The sequence below is a fragment of the Cupressus sempervirens genome, chromosome 7 (genome assembly GCF_028749045.1).
Source record: "Cupressus sempervirens isolate cs-2001-9-10 chromosome 7, ASM2874904v1, whole genome shotgun sequence".
In the NCBI taxonomy this organism is placed as follows: Eukaryota; Viridiplantae; Streptophyta; class Pinopsida; order Cupressales; family Cupressaceae; genus Cupressus; species Cupressus sempervirens.
In genome coordinates, this window is record NC_143124.1 from 545,167,985 (window position 1) to 545,181,575 (window position 13,591).

The following is a 13,591-nucleotide window of genomic DNA, read 5'->3' on the forward strand; positions in this document are numbered from 1 at the left end:
AACATATCTTCAACAATTTCATCTCAACATTTGTCATGAGGAAGGAAGCACAGATAAGGTAGCAAATTGTTTGAGTAGGCCTCCAATTGGGGGAATAAGCATGATGTTAGAATCATGTGGTCACCAAACAAAAACTTGGGCTCACTTGTATGGACATGATAAAGAATTTTCTGATGTATATACTCAACTTGTGGAAGGTAAACATGCAAATGATCATTATTTGCAAGATGGAATGCTTTGCCACCTTGGCCAGCCTGAGGCAGAACGTAAGAAATTGATATGGGAAGCTTACTATAGTAAGGTTGCAGGTCATTTTGGAATAGGTAAGCCTATTGCTATACTTCAAATATATTTTTATTGGCGAAAAATGAAAAATAATGTGATAGTGTACATTCAAGCTTGTACAACATGTGTCATTGCAAAGGTTGCGAATTGTAAGACTGGTTTATATTTACCACTTCCTATTCTAGAAAAACCTTGGCATTCAATTTATACGAATTTTATTTCCGGTGTTTTTACCACTAGACATGGGCATGACAGATATATTTTAAAAAATGACAATCTTGATGGCTTGTAGAAAGGCAAACTCTGCAAAAAAAACTGCAAAACTCTTCTTTGAGCATTTTTGGGTTCATTTTGGGCTACCAAGAAGCATTATTTCAGATAGGGATAGTTGGTTTCTCAGTAAATTTTGGTCTTTATTATGGGCAATGATGGACACAAAACTAACAAAGTCCACTACATTCCATCCTTAGACAGATGGTCAAACAGAGGTTGTTAATCGAATGATTATTCAAATCCTGTGTATGTACCCATGAGGACCCATAGTCCGTGGCACAGACCCTGCTCGAACCCGCCATGGACCCAAGAGGACCATTAAGGACCTCACACAGACCCGCAAGGACACAACCCATGAGGCCACAAAGTATGTTAAAAACACAAAAACTATATTTTTGAGGACCTATTTTACCCTTGATGCTCCTTGATACAATGTTAAACTATGAAACACTTTTTGCTATTATGATATCATCCTTATGTTTTAAACTTTATTATTTGAAGAACTAGTCTATGTTTTGAAATTTCATTTTGCAATTTAGTAATTCAACGTATGATTTTCCTTAGATTTGTGAAGATAGATTAATGAGGGAGTATTTGATGGTTATCTTTGACATTTGGCATTGCATTTGGCATTGATCAATGATCAATGCCAAATGGTCAAATAGAGGTTGTAAATCGTATGATTATTCAAATTTTGCGTATGTACTGATGAAGACACACATCCATGGAATAGACCCTGCCTGAAACCGCCACGGACCCGGGAGGACCGTTAAGGACCTCACATGGACCCTCAAGTTCTTGCAAGGATGCACGATCCATGAGGCCACAAAGTACGTTAAAACACAAAAAATATATTTTTTGATGACCCATTTGACTCTCGAAGCGCCTTGATACAATGAAAAACTATTAAACACTTGTCACTATTATGATATTATCCTTTATGTTTCAAACTTTATTATTTGATGAACTAGTATATGTGTTGAAATTTCATTTTGCAATTTAGTAATTCATTGTATACTTTTCTTTATAATTGTGGACATAGATTAATGAGGGAGTATTTGATGTTTATCTTTGACATTTGGCATTGATTAATGATCAAGAAACATATATTCATACAATGAAATGATTTAGTTTAGCAATTATGCATGTTTCTCTCTCTTTTTTTCACACACACACACACCCCATGAACCCAAATGATTTTTTTTTCCCAAACCCATGAACTTCTAACCTCCAAACCTGAACCCAAACCAGCAACTTAGATTACAATATTTGATACACACACACACACACACCCCATGAACCCAAATGATTTTTTTTTCCCAAACCCATGAACTTGTAACTTCCAAACCTGAACCCAAACCAGCAACTTAGATTACAATATTTGATACTTGGACTTAGAAGTGGATTTTGCAAAATGCATACATGAATAAGATTTGAAGGGAACACAGTAACAAACTAGGCAATTATTGAATTATTAAATAATTTCCGAACTCCACGGATGGCAATAATCAAAACTTTATACGTTGTCCAAGAAGTCTGTGCACAATTATCACCTATAAATGCATCAAAACTTCAAATGTCACAAGCACACATTTACCTTTGTTGGTGCCGATGTTTTGTTGTGCACTAGGGCCCTGAGTAAGTTTGGTAATATATGTCATGCTCAGATCCCTTATTGATATCTTAATTTCTCATGAAATTTAAGAGCTCATATGATTCTTGTTTTGGAATGTTTGAGCAGGTAACTGAGAGAAAGTCAGAGCTAGCTGAGCTGGAGGCCCTTGACTGTGGAAAGCCACTAGACGAGGCAGCATGGGATATGGTATCTTACGATAATCTATTTGGAAGTTGGAATTTCATCAGACTGTTTAGAAGAACCATTTAATATTACACTTCCTTTTGTCTCTTTAATTCTTATGTATTATTTTTCCAGGATGATGTTGCTGGATGTTTTGAGTTCTATGCTGGTCTTGCTGAGGCCTTGGATAGTAAACAACGGGCTCCAGTTTCCCTTCCTATGGAAGCCTTTAAGAGTCATGTCTTAAAGGAACCAATTGGAGTTGTAGGACTGATCACTCCTTGGTATGTAGCTTTCCTAGATAAATTATGTTAATTATATTATGAACAGTGTTTGGCCATTGGTATTTGTTTGTCTGTTAACAACATTTGTGAGAACAAGTATCTGTGGTCCACTGTCATTGGGCATTTTTGTTATGGTTTTTATATTCCTTTTATGTTGCCATTTGAGCATTGGTGAATAGCTGGTCAATTGCATGATGATTTTTTTTCCATGAATCTTGTATTGTATATTTTAAATATCATCTTTAGACTGAATGGTTCCTTGGCCTTCCACCACTTACTAGGGTTAATGCTCTATATAAACTTGAAAGATCTTGATATTGGACATATATCCTATTATAGATACTTACTATTGCAAAGATATATTAAGGTGCTTTGCCCTTAAATGTCTGTACATACTTGTAATGTTTGGATTGTAAGTGCTTGAGTATAAATAGAATTTCTGCCAGTCTATATCAGACTACCTTTATAAGTGTGGATTTTATGGCTAATTATCTAATACATTTAAATTATTTTAATGTAGAGTGGGACACTTCTCACAAAATTCTCAAATTAGTTATTTTAGAGGACATCTTTTTGTAGAATGAATAATTTTCTTTTCTGTATACGATCCTTCAATATGCCATCTATTCCATTCATTTTTCTATTATTAAGGGTGTGGTTATTGCATATACATTATCATAGTTTCTAAGTTTTGCATTTGTCTGAGAAATGGCTGTTCACTTGAATCTTTTCTCTTGAATCATGGCAGATTCCACTTTTTCCCTTTTTCTATATCTCAATTATTCTGCAAAATAATTAGACTTTTCTGGCATTTATTAGTTCTCCTAGTTGGTTATTTTAACTTACCAGACTTTGGAGTCCCTCTGACTAGGTTTGTTCAGTCATGGACATAACTAGTTATGTAATTTTCTTGTTCTTCCTCCATATTTTATTGTTAAATTGATGCTTATTTGCAATGTATGTTTATGCAAGTCAACTATAGCTTCTTGAATGGGTCTAAGCTCTTTCTTTACTCCTTTACTTTTTGGGAGTGGCTCTTTCATTGTCAGCATATGCGACAACATTAGTAAATCATAGAAATTTTTTGGTTGTATAGAATACAGGAATTCATAGCCTTCAGAAATTACACCAGTCCATTATAGGTGCCTCTGCAGAATGCAAATTTTGATATGTAAATATTCAATATTATCCTTGGCTTTTCTCAATTTAGAAGAAATCTGGTATCTTTCAGTTTTTCTTTACTATTTCTGCAAATGAAACACAATGCAATTATTGTTAAATTCTGATTAGACTGATAACAACTTAAATTTTCACAAGTTTAGTTCAATTTCCTCCGTTGATGAATCTCTGCAATGTGTGTATTGATGTCTGCTCACAATACTGATTGTAAATATCATTGCACTTCTGATTCAGTTATTATATTCATACTGTAGTTATTGTCATACTTTGTGGTTATCGATTGTACTCTGACAGCAAGTATTGATTGTCAATAATCTTCCTTTGACCCCAATGAGTCATCAATCTTAATAGTACTCCTTTTGTTCTGCACCGATCAGTATCTCTTTTTCACTGTATATGTTTCCATGAGATAGGTGACTTGATATATATATATCAGCAATGGTTTAAACTTCAAACAACGGGTTTCAGAAGTTGCACCCGATCAGTATTATGTTGATCGGTGACTTTAATGTTTATATATATATATCTATCAGCAATGGTTTAAACTTCAAACAATGGGTTTCAGAAGTCGCACCTGATCGGTATTATGTTGATTGGCGACTTTAATGTTTAACTATAATTTGTTAATAGTAAATAACGATACATGATGTTAACATCGAGTCCAATACAACCTTTAACAACTCCTAGTCTTATAATTGTATACTTGTCTGATTTGTCATCTTGTTGACTAATACCAAGGCTGTTGATTACAAAATGACTTTATTAACATTTGATTATCAGAAATGACATAAGTCTGGTGAAGCAGAATGATAGGAGTAGGTATATTGATAATAGATTAATATGATTAATGTTTCGGGTAATGCAAAAAGCATTACTGAATCGTTATTGTGATCCTCCCGAAACTAAATTTAACACTCCCTCTTAGCTAGGAAGGAAAATACATGATGACATTATTATATTTACTATTATGGCTATCCTTAAATATCACCTAAAGTGATATCCTCCAATAGGGATTTTAAACACAAATATCACCTTACATGATATCTACCATTATGGCTATCCATAAATATCACATCAAGTGATATCCACCGTTATGGATTTTAGATATCTTCTCTGTAACGTCCACCATTATGGCATGTCTTCAAATATCACCTCATGTGATACCCACCAGTATGGCTAAGATATCTACCATCATGGAATTAAATGTCACCACAAGTAATGCCCACCATTATGGCATGTCTCACCTCATTTGATATCCACCAATATGGCTATCCTTAAACATTACTTCATGAGACATCAACCATCATTGTGAGATCATCACCTCACAAAGATAACCATCGCACTCGTACAAAGAAGTCAAGAGTTTACAATTTAAACATCTTTAAACAAAAGATACGTTAATATGTGTGTGTGTGTATATATACAAATACCATGAATCAATGAAGGAGAGATTTAATGTCAGTTAGGGCTTCATTCTTTACCATACCAAGCTTACCGTGAAAACACACAAACTTAATTCTGGCTAGAGGTTTTATGAGAATGTCCACCCTTTGTTGTTCAGTACCATATGCTTCAGTTGAATGACATTCCTTTCAACCATGTCCCTGACATAGTGATACTTGATCTCCACATGCTTTGTTCTGTCATGAAACATGAGATTGACATAAAGCTTTATAAAACTTTGATTATCCCAATGGATGATTGTAGGCTCCAAGGGTTTTCCAAACAATCCTGTAAGAAGCTTCCAGAGTAATGCTTCTTGAGTTCCCACACGCTGTAGTATGTTCAGCTTTTGTGGAGCTTTGTGCCACTAAAGACTGTTTCCTGCTGCACCAAGAAATCATAGCAGAGCCTAAGCTGAAACAACAACTAGGGGTGCTCTTTCTATCGACAAGACATCCTGCCCAATCAGAATCAGTGTATCCATGCAGCTTCAAGTTTATATCAGCAGAATATCTAAGGTCAAATCCAATAATGCCTTGTAAGTATCTTTGAATATGTTTTTCTAAAACTAGATGTTTTTCTTTTGTTTGCACATAAACTGACTAAGAGCACTTACTGCATAACAAATATCTGGTCGAGTGTTGACTAGGTACATCAAGAACCCAATCATCTGCCTGTATAGTGTAGAGCCTGCTAATTTTGAATCATCTGCAACTTCTTTTGACTTATGCAAATTTGTTTCCATGGGTTTACAATCCATCATATCAAATCTCTTTTAGAATGTCAATGTTGTACTTTCGTTGACATGAGATGATCTCATCAGATTTTTTGCCAAACTCCTAACCCAACAAAATAGTGCAATAAACCAAGATCCTTAATCTCAAATTCAGAGGCTAACTCCTTACATTTGATAAGATGATCTTCTTCAGTGATAAGTAAATCATCAACCTAAAGTACTAATATTAATGTTTCCCCATTAATTACCTTGAAGTACTAGTTTGAGTTTGCATCATCTTTGGAGAATCCGAAGTTCATCAGGTAGCAGTCAATCCTTTTGCACCAAGCATGTGGAGCCTACATATAGCCATATAATGCCTTCTTTAACTTAAAAAGATGAGTTTCCTTTCCATGTACAACAAATCCTTCGGGTTGTTGGACATATGCTGTTTCCTCCATTATGCCATTTAGAAAAGTTGTCTTTATATCCATTTGATGAATCTTTCATCTTTTGGATGTGCAATAGCAATGATGGTTCTGACTGAAGTGTATCAGGCAACATAAGCAAAAGTTTCTTAAAAATCAATTCCTTCCTTTGAGAGAATCCTCTAGCCACAAACCTAGGCTTGTATTTCTCAATACTTCCATCATCAACATGTTTGATCTTAAAGAGCCATTAAGAAGAAACAAGTGATTTTCCTTTTGGTCTAGGTATTATGCCCCAAACATTATTTCTTAAGATTGATTATACTCTTCAATCATTGCACTAACTAGTGGCTTCCTCAACACTGGTAGGTTCTGAGTTAATAATTTGACTCATTAATGCAATATAGCTAGAATACTTGTATGGTTTCTTACTTTCCCTATATATTCCCTTAGGAGCTGCAAAATTTTCAGCCTCTTGTATTACTTTTCTTGGCCAAAACGAGTTCTTTTGCGGTTTACAACAATATCTCTAGGCCCATCAATAAGATCCAAGGGTTCATCTTCTCTGGGTTCATGAGTCTCCCTCTGCATCTCAAGTGTATAGTCTTCCTCTGTGTTTTGTGGAAGTTCTTGATCTTCACTATCTATCTCAAAAGTACCTTTGGATTTTTTGAATGCAATATCCTCTTCAAATGGCACATCCCTGTTAATTCAATAATTATCTATTATGGAATATTGTTTCTGTAAGCTTTTGATGTTTCACTATAGCCTACAAATATTCCCTTCTTTCCAAAAGGTTCTAGCTTGGTTCTTTTGTCTTTGGGTATATATATGTATACTGGAGAGCCAAAAATTCTTAGGTGACTTATATTTGATTTCTTTCCTATGAATGCTTCTTTTTGTGTCTTGTTGTCCAAAATCCGATGAGGGCTTCTACTTTGAATAGAGACAAAAGTTCTAGAGGCCTCAACCCAAAATAGCCTTCAAAAAGAAGTTTTGAGATTTTGATCATGAATCATGGCTCTAGCTACTTCCACAATAGTTCTATTTTTCCTTTTTGCTACACCATTCTGTTGAGGATTATAGGGAACACAAAGCTCCCTCTTAATCCCAACTTCAATGCAAAAATTATGGAAGTTACTGGAGGTGTACTCTCCTCCGTTATTAGTTCTCAGGATTTTAGTCCTCTTCTCGGATAGGTTCTCTACTAGAGCTTTAAACTCCTTAGATTTCATAAGTACTTTTTTAGATTCTTTATTTTTTAGAAACTAGATCCAAGTCTCTCTGGAGTAGTCATCAACAAAAATATCATAAAACAAAAAACTACTGAAGGAAGCCGTAGACATAGGACCACATAAATCTGAACGAATGAGCTCTAAGATGTATTTGGATCTATTTTCACTACTATGAAATGTACCTTTAGTGTTCTTACCTAATGCACACCCTTTGCAAGTTCCTTCAGGCTCATGGTTAAGTTTGGAAGATCAGGAACTATCTTCTCCATAGTGAGCAATGTATGGAGGTGTAAGTCATCCAGTCTTCTATGCTAAATCTCACAAGTGCTTGATGAATCATGGTTTAATACTCGAGGAGGAATGGTGCTAAGTCTGTAAAGATTTTCTTGATGAACTCCAATAACTTTAGGCGTCTTGATGTTAGAGTTCTTTGGGCTTGCAAGAACTTGGCCACTTGCAAATGCAATATGATATACTTCATTGCCAGGCTGAGGCAGAGACAAGATTTGGCTTGATCCCTGGAACAAATAGTACATTATTTAATTGGAAGGAAATGCCTGAGTAGAAGAGGTCTCAACTCCTACAGAATAACTAGAGTCATCTCCAATGGTCACTTGATAAAATGTATTGCTCTGTATTAACTCTTTTAAATGCCCTCTAAAATGTGTCGAGATGCACTGCTGTCAATTATGCAACTACTATAGTCCTTCGGCACGTGACTTCAGAGTGCTGAGCATATTCCTTTTCCAGAACAGTTTTACCAACTTCAGCAATGAAAGTTTGAGGCTTAGATTTTTGTGGAAACTGAGTTGCATAGTGACCATAATTATTATAGTTAAAGCATCGGACTTTTGACATACCCTTTCTTCTTTTAATTGTAGAACCATTATGGGATACCTTATCTTTCTTTCTTTTGAAGTGATTTTTCTTACCCTCCTTTGAGGAATGTGAGGTAAGGGCATGAGTGTCTTCACATGTAGAGTTTTTGCTGATGCCCTTTGTAATCATTTTTGATTCCTCTTGTGTGCAATCTGCCTTCGATCGATCAATTTAGGAAATTTTGATCTTGCACTAATTCCTTGAACTAATTATTCCCATGAGTTAGGGAGTCCATTTAGAGCCAACATTGACAATTCCTTGCTATCAACAATATGACCAATGGTGGAGAGTTGATCTCTCACTTCTGTAATTTTCACGCAATAAGAGATTATGGATAACCATTTTGATGTGATGTAGTTTTTGTTTTAATGCAAGTATTTGCCTGTATTTTGATTCCATGCATATGCCCCAATGTCATGATCATTTCTCTAGTTGTCTGAAGTTTTAACGATGATAGGTACAATGTGGTCTTTTAGGAAGTCTGCTATCATCCTCTTTGCTTTAGTGCTATTTTTCTTCCATTCTGCTAACTCTGACTCATCAGTGGGTTAAGCATTATTTTCCAGCACAAAACCGTCCAAGTCATTTTCTTCTAAGACTAGCATTATTCTAAATTTCCAAGATGTGAAATTTGAAGCACCTTCTAGCCTATCCTACACCTTTAATCCATTCACTATCTTGACAGTAGAATATTTGAAGAGGAAGGAGATCAAGTATCTAAATTGCTAATATTGTAAATCCGATTATGATCCTTTTTAAACCTGCTCTGATACCATGTTACATTCTGATCAGACATATTATTTAAAGTTTCACAAGTTTTTAACAATTTCCTCTGTTGATGAATCTTTGCTACATGCATGTTGACGTCTGGTTACAATACTGATTGTTTATCGTTTCAGTTCTGACCGTAGTTATTATATTCATTATATAGTTATCATTATACTTTGTCTGTGATTATTGATTATTCTATTTCAGCAACTATTGATTGTCAATGATCTTCCTTTGACCCCAATCAGTCGGCAATCTTAATAGTGTTCAAAGACACTTCCTGGATTTGATTGTTTTATTTTTCCATTAATATTTTTTTTGGCTTTTTTATTGACCTGTTGTGGTGGTTGGGCTCTCTTTGGCATTTTATTTTATTCTGTTTTATTTTTTCCTTGCCGTTTATATCTTTCTCAGCCTTTCTGTTTTTTAGGTTGGATGAGTTTTTTTTTCCTTCTTTCGCTTTTGGGTTGTTTTCTATTTTAACTTCTTAGGTGTTTTAAGTTTGAGTTTTCTTAGCTTTTGGGTCTTGTCAGACTTGGGTTGCATGAGGTCTCCCTTCTCTCTCCTGCCTTCCTCCTCCCTTCTTATTCTGGTCTAGGTCTCCAGTCTGCATTTTTTTCTTCTCCTTATGCTCTCTTGCATCCTGATGATGCATCCAAAAAGTTGATGATTAAATTTTTTTTACACAATCAAAATTCAAAAAAGCATCTTAAACATTCATTTGGATTGTGGAAATCTGTTAGCTCTAATCTTAACAGTTCTCCTTTTTTTGCTTCTGCACTGATCAGTATCTCTTTTTCACTGTATATGTTTCCATGATATAAGCAATCTGATATATATAGATAGATAGATAGATAGATAGATAGATGGACGGACGGACGGGATGGGACGGACAGACAGAGAGACAGAGAGACAGACAGTCACACCCAATCGGTATTATGTTGATCAACGACTTTAATGTTTAACAATAATTTGTTAATAGTAAATACTGATACATGATGTCTACCGCTGTTGAGTCCAATACAACCATTGACGACTCCTAGTCTTATAACTATGTAGTTGTCTGATTTGTCATCGCTCTTGAATCCAGTACAACTATTGATGACTCCTATAACTATATACTTGTCTGAGTTGTCATCTTGTCGACTAATACCAAGGCTGTTGATTATATAATGACTTTATAAATATTTGATTATTATCAGAAATGATACGAGTCTGGTGAAGCAGAATAATAGGAGTAGGTATATAGATAATAGATTAATATGATCAATGTTTCGGGTAATGCAAAGCATTACTTGAATCATTATTGTGATCCTCCCAAAGCTAAATTCAACAATTATCATGAAGTCGGCTTCAGTTTTTACTTCTTCATGGTTTCTCATTTATTCTTCATGGTTTTTCATTTATCCATCATGTTCTCTGGAGAATACGAGGTTCACATCCTAAATAAATAGAATAGTTTGCATTGAATGGCACAGAATTATAGTTTGTGATTGCAAAATAGAGTGATTGGCTGGGCACACGTATGAAAAAAGAGGACATCATGTCTGAATTGTTTTTTATATAATTGTTCTAAAACAAACACAAACAACATCAATGAACTGAAAACCCTAGAAGGAATGACCGCGGATAATATGGATGAATTACATCAGATGGAAACAAAGTTATTGTAAAGTACGTTTTCAAAAATGTTCCATGTTTGGGTCAACCACAATTGAAAATATGTTCTACAGTAGTAAAAGTTGAGTATTGAAGAAGAAAAATGCCAAGTTTAAAAAGCTAACAATTAACTAAAAAGTTGGAAGCCTGTTCTTCTGGTTAGGAATAGAGAAGGTACTAGCGTCAGATGACTTCTCGATTTGTAAGAATTGTGGGATAACATTAAAAATGATTATGCTCTGCCAAATAGGAGTTATCATCACAAAGAATAGGTCTAATTGCATTACAAAATGATTCTGTTAAAACGAAAAAATGCAGATGGTGATACCTAAGACCTACAGAGACATTAAAAAAGATTCTTCTCTGCCAAATAGGAGTTAGCATCACAAAGAATAGGTCTAAATGCATTATAAAACTAGTCTGTTAAAACCAAAAGATGTAAATGATGATACCTTAAAGCTACAGACATGTCATCACAAAACAATTCATAATTTCAAGCATAGCTCAGAGTCTTGGACTCTGGGGGTACTTAGCAAAAATTTGGGAATAGTGGGAAACTTAAAAACACACAATTGTTTGAAAAGAATTTTTTTTTTATGCAAAGTAAAACTACGAATTGTGTCAAATGAGCTTGGTTGGGGTCTACGGGAAGCTCTCCTTGAGGGGTCAGAGCTTTTGGAGTTTCTAATATATGTTTTTTTCTTGTTAATTTTATGCTTATTCTCGCTGTAGACGCTAAAAATCGTCCAAGGCCTGCAATTATGCTTTTTAGTATTTAATTCTATTTCATCCACATTGGTCATTTAATCTTCAATGCTTGTCTGATGTCATATTTTTCTTCCTTCAATTAAATATTTTCAGTTATTTAATAAATAACAATGTCCTCTAATTTATTGTTACGAGGAAGAATATTTTCTTCTCTTCCATTTTTTGCTTCTTTTTTTCTGCATAGGGTTTGCAATGTGAAGGTGAATGCTGTTTGGTGTAGGGCTTTGACTTGTGCAATGATGGCTCCATATGTGCTCGCTTTGAGCTTCACTTAGATGGCAGGTTTCATTTCATGAGTGTGACTGCTAATGCTCAGTATTGCAGCCCTCACAGTGGTGCATATAATGGGTCAAAATTATGATCTCCCTCTATGCTTATTGACTCCAAATCTGCACTAAAGGAATCTCCAGAAGGCAGGGCTCTGAATTTTCTACGTTGGATATTTCAAACTCTTCTATGCCCTTTCTCGGCTATGTGCCTTCTCTCTCAATTCATCCTCATTCTGCAACATCTTATCATGGTTTTGGCACGACTCAATCTCTCTCTGAGCGTTTCTTATCCCTCCCCTCCAAAGGTGCCTATGGTGAACTGCAATGTGTACTATTGGCAGTTGTTTCTTCTTTAGGGTTGGAGTTGCCCTCTACAACTCATGGTTCTTCATTCTTTGATGCTATCGTGCAAGAGGTTGTGCATTCCAAGGCATGGGATGCCCGACCTGGCTAGGGAGGTCCATTTGTTCAACAAGGGACTCCTATCTGTTTAAAAACCCTCATCAAATAGGCTTCCACTTCTATTTTTGGTTTTCTTAGAGGATCTCAAAAAGGCGTTGATGACGGTGAACAGTTCTATACTGCCAATGGTCTGATTGGACAATTCAATGGATTATGGCCTAGGTTAGCAGGCCTACATAATTAGCTCATTAATGCCTAGCAACCAATTCTTAAGGAAAATGTAGAGGGTTGCCTATGTGCACATGGTTTTTTCATTGTGGCGTTTGGTAACAAATAGGCTTGGGACCCCATCCTCTAGGAATGATGGTGCCAGTGGCAAGTTTGCTTCCCCGCAAACCTTGATACTTAGATTTCAACCCTCTCAAGGAATCCTTTGCGTTGAAGCTTGTTTGGGTTCACCTCGCAAACCTCCCAAACCAGTTTTGGTTTTAGGATTGCTTCAAAGCTATTGAGAACTCTTTTGGTAATTATTAGGCTATTGCTTCAAATACATCTTGCTTCACTCACACTACATTTGCTTGCATCCTTATGGACATGGACATCTTAAGAGATCATTAGACAAATGACACCTTCAAGATTGACGATATATGTTGGACTTAGCCTTTAGATTATGAATTTTTGCCTTTAAGATATAGAGAATTCTTTGAGACGGACACATGGCCAACAAACACTCCAAATCTAAGAGGAAGGTTGACCATCAATCATAGTGGATTGAAGCTCTTCCTCAACATCACATAGTGGATGCTCTTTTTAACACTCACAAGAAGGATTTTGTATACGTGCAAGACAAAATGGATACCTCCTTGCAGGAATCTTCAGAGTAGGGTGAATGCAATTTGCATTCTTCTTGAGAGGTAACTTCACTTTTGGTTGTTGCGAATTCCTCACAAAAGGAAACTCTCTTCAATAAAGCCAATATTTCGGAACCTTTAGATACTCAATCTTTGAATATTGGTACAAAGGATGCAATCGCCATTAAAGATGGAACAACCAAACAATTTAAGGGACTTGTAGAGGAAAAGAATCCTCTTACAGTTGTAGAACAAAATACTGTGGTCTTTCCTCACTTTGAGCATGGTTGGATAGAGGTCAAAAGAAAGAAATTCCCCTTTGCAAAGCATCAGATGCTTCTTAGGTCAGCCTCAA

The 13,591-nt window shown here is 35.5% G+C and overlaps 1 protein-coding gene across 1 annotated transcript in view; it reads left to right on the forward strand.

Moving 5' to 3' along the window:
- LOC149547925 (aminoaldehyde dehydrogenase 2, peroxisomal-like) overlaps positions 1–13,591 on the forward strand; it is a 231,743-nt gene that overhangs the window by 63,591 nt on the left and 154,561 nt on the right. The window contains exons 3-4 of the mRNA XM_089791969.1: positions 2,300–2,380; positions 2,492–2,640. Of these exons, the coding sequence (XP_089648095.1) occupies positions 2,300–2,380; positions 2,492–2,640 (230 nt within the window). The remainder of the gene's footprint in view (positions 1–2,299; positions 2,381–2,491; positions 2,641–13,591) is intronic.